Source organism: Trichosurus vulpecula, chromosome 3 (genome assembly GCF_011100635.1).
Source record: "Trichosurus vulpecula isolate mTriVul1 chromosome 3, mTriVul1.pri, whole genome shotgun sequence".
In the NCBI taxonomy this organism is placed as follows: Eukaryota; Metazoa; Chordata; class Mammalia; order Diprotodontia; family Phalangeridae; genus Trichosurus; species Trichosurus vulpecula.
This window is the reverse complement of record NC_050575.1, coordinates 164,258,913-164,265,857: the sequence shown is the minus strand read 5'-3', so window position 1 is coordinate 164,265,857 and position 6,945 is coordinate 164,258,913. Positions and strand designations below refer to the sequence as shown.

At 43.0% G+C, this 6,945-nt stretch overlaps 1 protein-coding gene across 1 annotated transcript; it reads right to left on the bottom strand.

The window, feature by feature from the left end:
- Positions 1 to 326: 326 nt before the first annotated feature.
- LOC118841123 (28S ribosomal protein S33, mitochondrial-like) lies at positions 327 to 647 on the bottom strand. The gene is given in 1 exon segment (XM_036748528.1): positions 327 to 647. A coding segment is annotated over 1 exon segment (321 nt).
- Positions 648 to 6,945: the final 6,298 nt, after the last annotated feature.

Below are 6,945 nucleotides of genomic sequence, written 5' to 3'. Positions count from 1 at the left end.
GGATGTGGGAGGCCTATGGCTGGACTATGTTTCTTTTCTTTGGTGAGGATTTTTTTTTTTGCTAGAAAATTAGCAAATACATACTAACAATTTCTTTGAGAATACTATAGATGACATATTCATACAACTATCAAGGCCAAAATAACTGTTAAGGACCAAACTATGTTCAAGAATCCAATCCTAATTCAGCATGATGAGTGATGAGGTGACAGGGATGATTCTTGGACTAATAACCATCAATTTAGGAAAGCTGTGTTACAACTGAGAGTGGGAAAATAACAAGCGTGTGTACTTCTTTCTCACCTCAGTCACTGATTGGTCTAAGACTATTTCTTTGCAGCTGATCTTTTCCCTTCGTCTTTGTTTGGTTTGCCTTTTCCATGAAGCTTCTTTAGTCACATTTACTTTTCCTTAAAATCTTGATGTTCATCTCTGTAAAGACCAAAGAAATGGAGTTTCCACATGAGAGCAAAATGGTGATTGTGAGGGGGATACCAGGCATAAGCTTCCTTCCTTTTGGCCAAAGGCTGTTCACTAAACAACTTCACTACTTTTATGGACTTGGTATCAGTGGGGCTGGCAACTTCCCCAAATATTTGAGCACTGAGGTGAGCCATTCGCATGATGTGTTCTGAAAGGGATGACATCTCAAGAGAGAGCCGGGAGACAGTTCCAATTTAACAGGTCCAGGCCTTCCTCTGGACCATGTTTCTGGGATAGTATCTATGGGTTTTGGTGAACTAGAAATTCAACATGAGTTAATGGTGTAACGTGGCAGCTTCTAAAAGGTGATAGTATCCTAGGCTTCACTCAAAGGATCATAGTATCCAGAAGAGGCATGGTGGTCCTGCCGTACTCTGCCCTGAGGGATCATGTATGAAATAGTGTGTTGAGCTTCGGGTAACACATTCAGGGAAGGACATGGACGTGCTGGAGAGAGTCCAGGAGGGAAGGATCAGGACGGTGAGAGGACTGGAGAATATGCTACATAAGGATTGGGTGAAGGCACTGGGAATATTTAGACTGGGGAAGGGAAGACTTATGTGGGAATAGCTGTACTCAAATATTTAAAGGGTTTTTATGTGGCAGAGCAATTAGACTTGCTATCTTCAGCTCCAAAGGACAAACAAGGAGCAATAGGCAGACATTACCAAGAGGCAGATACAAGTCTGAAGCAAGGGAAAACTTCTGAACCATCAGAGCTCTCCAGAAATGGAACAGACTGTCTTGAGATGTAGCAGGTTCTTCTTCATTGTATCACAAGCTAGATGATCATTGGTTAGGTGGGTTAGGGGAGAGTCTAATTCAGATCCACATTGGACTAAATGACCTCTAGGGTCCCTTCCAACTCTGAGATTGTATGAAGTGTCTTCTGAATGAGTGATTACTGTGAACAGTGTGGCTTGCACAGAAAATAGCAGGAAATAATTTCCCATGAGTCCCCAGTGTCTTCAGAACCCCCAGGGTCACTGCCCTCTAATACTGCAGTGTGCTTTGGCTCAAGTGACTGCTTCTAACAGCAGCTTCTGTGCCTCAGGCTGGGGCATCTTACAGAGGAAGGTAGTGGGAGGCTGAGCCTGGAAGGGTAACAGCTATGGACCATGTCCAAACAAGTCAAATTGAATTGGCCATAAATAGACTCAGCATGTGCTAGTTTGGGGGGGAAGGTCAGGGAGGGGTAGAGGGGGAATCCTGCTGTTTTCTCTTAAGCCTGTCTTTCAGAGGTTCCTGGGAGGCACAGGACAAGGCCAAGGTTGGGCTTTCCAGGGTAAGCTGCACAAACCCCCCAAATCCTGGCCTACAAAGGAAAGCTTCCAAGGGCATCCCTTACGCTCTCTCCCATCACCTCTATGAAAGTGCCCAAAATCATACCTTCAATCTCAGGCAAAAGGTCAGTTACCCTCTGGGGCTACTCAGTATTAAGTAGCTTTTATAAGAACTATTCTCTATATTCCAGGACAAGCTCGGTTATATCTCACTAGCATAAAGTGCTTTATACTCTTCAAAGCTCTTTCGATACATCATTGAGAGGCAGCTAAGGGATAGAGCTCTAGACCTGGAGTCAGGAAGACCTAAGTTCAAATCCCACCTCAGATCATATTCACTAGTTGTGTGATCCTGGGCAAGCCACTTAACCTTACTGGTCCTCAGTTTCCTACTATGTAAAATGAAGAGATTAGACTACCTGATCTTTCCTTTCTAGTGTTAAATCTATGATTACAATATCTTATGATCAGAAGGTCTACCTGTGTGATTTTGGGGAAGTCATTTGAATTCCTCACCTGAAAAATAAGGGGACTGGACTTGACTTTTGAGCTCCCTTCAAACTCTAAATCTATGATCCTCTGATCCTTCAATTCCCACAATAAAGCTGAGTTAGAACCAGTCTTATTACCCCATTTTCACATATGAGCAAACGGAGTCCCCAGAGGCTAAGTGACTTGCCCAGGGCCATACAATGAGTCAACAGTAGAGCCAGAATGAACCAGTTTTTCCTTTGATTATGGCATATTGCCTTCCTCACTACCCTTATGAATCTATGTTAGTCACTTAACTTTCAATGACCTCATCTGAAAAATGAGGTAATAATACTTGAACTACCTGTCTCACAGAGTTTTTTAAAGGAAACACATTGCAATTTGCAAAGGGCTAGATAAATATGAGTCATTGTTAATGTCAGCGTTTCAAGGCTTTGTGATTTTGTCAGTCTAGTTACTCAGCCACAGACATGCCTGAAACCTTTCAAAGACTCAGTAGTCTTTGAGAATTGCCAAGACCCTCCAAAAAATCTGCACTTAGCCAAGCTGGTAATCAGACAACCAATATTCAGCTGATCAGGAGGCCTGCGGTGTTATTACTAACAGTAATAGAAAGACAGGGGCAGGGGGCAGAGAGTATAGCAAGTAGGCCTTGGAGTCAGTAAAACCTGGGTCCAAACCCCACCTCTGACATAGGAAATCTATGTGATTCCAGGCAATCACTTAACCTCTGAATGTTCCAGGCAGCTCTCTAAGATGCTAAGTTGCTGAATTGTTGCTGTTAGGAGAGCAATTTCCTTACTGGAAATATTCTCCACCAATGAAATCAAAGGTCTAGGCCTAAATGATCTCTCCACCCCAACCAAGAAAGAACGGTCCACTTTGGCTGCTAGAATTAGGGAGGATGGGCAAAGGAAGATCCGTCTTCTCTAACCCCATCTCCAATTCAAGGCATTATCTACAGTAACTGAGCCTCGAGGGCAATTCAAGGTGAGCACCAGAGGACAGCTTTCTCATCTAAGAAATACTTACCAAAAAGCCACTTACCCATGGTGGGTGGCAGCCCTTTGCTGGTGAGCAAGAAGCATGCATTCTCCAGCATGTGCTGTGCAAAGGGACGGGCTGGTGAGTGAATCTGCAGGCTGGCACATTGTGGAATTTGCTAGCAAGGCTAGATTAAACTAATAGTTGTGACTTTAAAGACCAGAGGTCCATCAAACAACTCTCCAGCAGAACCTGGGATTGCTAGCTAGGACCCCAGGTCATGGTCTGGGGGAGGAAGAACTTGAGAGCAACAGCCAGAAGCAAAACAAGGGACAATTTAGGGCTGTAGTCAGGGTCAGATGCATGGTTTGGGTCTAAGACCAAAGTCAAAAGGAAAAGACCCAGAGAAGGGGAGGCAGTGTGGTTGAGTGGGAAGAACACTGGATTGGAAGTCACTAGACTAGGGTCCTAATAAAAGTTCTGCTACTGTGTGACCTTAAGGAAATTGCTTTATCTCCGTTGGCTACTCTGTCAAAAGACAGGTTTGAGCTAGGTGATGGCTAAGGTCCCTCCCCACTCTAAATTTCTATGATTTTATTTACCTAAATCAAGCTCCCAATCTAGGGAGAAAGAAAGAGGAAGAGCACAGTGTCTGACACAGTGGGTGCTTAAAAAAATGTTTATTGGATTGGATAGGAAATCCAGGTGAGCAACAAGATGGTCTGCATAGGGCCACCATAGACAAGCCAAAGTTGAACTCACAAAGGTATACTGGGCTTCTGCCTAATTTTCAAAAGAGTCTTGACTAATGGCTCGGTGTCTCTTGATGGGCAAGGAGGAGCCAGAGACCTAGGACTAGGTATCTGACTTTAGCTGTGAGCAGTGTGAGCCCAACACCTGAACACTCATTTCACTTCCGAGGGCTAGTTGGCAGGCAAATAACTCATTTAGTAAAGATTTCTTGAGTTTCTTCTACTGTTTCCATTAAATAGGAGGTGGGGGAAGATTCAAAGGGGAAAAACAGTTCAGGTCCTTAAGACCTGACAGTCTAGTTGAAAAGACATGACATCTCCATAGAATTGTGGCATCATGGGATATCAGATCTGGAAGGGGCCTTAGATCTCAACTAGCCCAAGCCCTCATTTTACCCCTGGGGAAACAGATGAGGGCCAGAAAGGGACTTGCCCATAGTCACACAGAAAAGATTAAATAACAATATGAAAGGTGTCACAAGTCAGCACATGTTTCTACCTCTACAATATCCTGTCAACTCTCTTTCTGAAATATGTATCCTATCTGTCCTCTGTTCTCCATTCCCATTGCTACTGCCCTCTAGGATCTCAGAATCACAGAATTTCAGAGCTGGAAGGAGCCTCCGGGATATGTACATGAAAAAAGAATTTCTTCAGGGAATATGCCGACAACCTCTCTTTCCAATCCCTATTTACTCTCTTTTTGAAGACATCCAATAAGGACGGAACTTCACATGGCAACCCACCCCACTTTAGGACAATTCTAGTTGTTAGAAAAGTTTTGGTTTTGTTTTTCCTGAGATCCAGCATTAATTTGCTTCTTTGTAACTTCTGCCCTCTGGGGCCAAGCAGAACTCACCTTATCCCTCTTCCAGGTGGCAGTCCTTCCTCTGCCTAGTTCAGTCTCTTTAGTCTTCAGAGGTTCCCAAAGTGGGTGGCACCGCCCCTGGGGGGGCACTGGAACGATGGGGGGGTAATAGCCTCTGGTGCAATTGAGGGGCATTGAATAAAAATAAGGGGGCAGTGGAAGCACAAGGAAAGAAGAGAAGAGAAGAAAATTTTGAAAAACCATTCGTACATGTTTCATCTGTTGGGGAACAGAGGTAAAGTCGTAGTGATTACATTATTTTCCAAATAAACACACAAAATGCACGTTATAACTGATCAGTGGTCAAGTCCAACAACAGGTCTTACCTAGCAAGTGTTGGCAGGAGAGCATATCTTGCATTGTCAGGAAGTCTAGCATGCATCGGTGGGAAAATGTGCATGTAATGACTGGTTTACAATACCATATCATATGGTTACATGACAATATTGCAACATCAAAATTGCAATACAGGAAAGAAACCATAAATTTAGAATAAATTATTAAATTTAAGATGCATAGTTTTTAGGAAATGACACAAATTTTAAAAAAACCATTAAAGGTTAAAGAAAGTAGATTTCCAGGGAGACACTGAATATTTTTTCAAAAGGGGAAAATAAGCTAAATAAGTTTGGGCACCTCTGGTCTAGTTCTTCTCTCTCATATCATACTCTCTCTCTAGAAAACTTGCAATGGCCTCCTAATTGCTTTTCTTCCCGCTAGTCTGCCTTACCACAGCAGAATGTAAGCTCTTTGTGGTCATGTCAGGTGAGATGTAAGGTCTCTGTGCTTTGTTTTTGACTTTGTCTCTCCAGCTCCTTCCACAATGCCTGGTGCATAGTAGGCACTTAACAAACACTTGTTGAATTGGTCTCATCCCTGTTAGCTATCCTTTTCACAGGTGTCAAAAGAACCTTCCTATTATAACACTCCAGTAAATAAAGTACAGATTCCTTAGCCTGGAATTTATGAACCTCCACAATCTAGCTTCAACCTACTTTTGCAGCTTTATTTCACATTTCTCCTTTTTGCACATTCCATGTTCCAATCAGATTGGTCCCTTTGCTTCTCATCAATCTGATCCTGTATTCTACTGCTTCTGTGCTTTTGCCTTGGGTACTCTCCATGTCTGGAACACACCCCCTCATCTCTATCTGTTAAGTTACTCTTCCTTGAAGAACTTTTCCCTCCTCTTTCATGAAGTCTTCCTTAATGTTCCAGATAAAAGTGATCTCCGATTCCTTAGATCAGTTCATTTGAACCTGACTTTGTCCTTATCACTTTCTCCCTTCGTATCATACTTGTTTGTAGATACATAGTATTCCCTTTGTTTGATTGTAAGCTCATTGAGGGCAGGGTCTGTGTTCGTTTTTTTCATTGTGGTACCCTCAGTATTGAAAAGAGGATTCGATAAGCATAGGTGTTTGTTGAATTGAACCGAATTAAGTATCCTAAGTGCCAAATGATAATGCAAGAGAAGCATGGATCAGGGTAAGGGTTGTGAGAATGAAGCAGAGAGAAAGGATGTGAAGACACTGAGAAGGTAGAAAGAAGAACTGTAGAATCATAGGATATCAGAGCTGGAAGGATCCTTAGAGATCAACGAATTCAACCCCTTGTCTTCTACTTTGGGGGGAAGCAGATGAGGGCCAGAAAAGGATTTGGTGACTCTCTGGATATGGGAGACCAGGAAGGAGGAATCCTAGGTGTTTCAGATGTTTTAAACCTGCGCTGTTGCCCTGTGAGAACTTATCTCCGGAGCACCTTAACTAATCTGAATCTCAATGATAAAACGCATTAGGAAGCAAGACTACTTTCCAGCCAGAATAGTGGGGACTTTGGCTTTTAACCTCGGTAATAGTGTCGTCTATCCTTCTTGTTGTCCTGGGCCTGAATGCATTTAGCAAAGGATTCACTTGTCCCTGTACTGATTTTTTTTTTTTTACAGATTCAGCCTAATTTCTTAGATGCTGGGGATCTGTGATCCATCACATAGCTGATGCACCCTGGTCCGTGTGGGAAGAAATCTTAGGAGTGGTGGTGGAGGGCATCCCACAATGGTGATTCTTTTGAATATGCCTTCCAC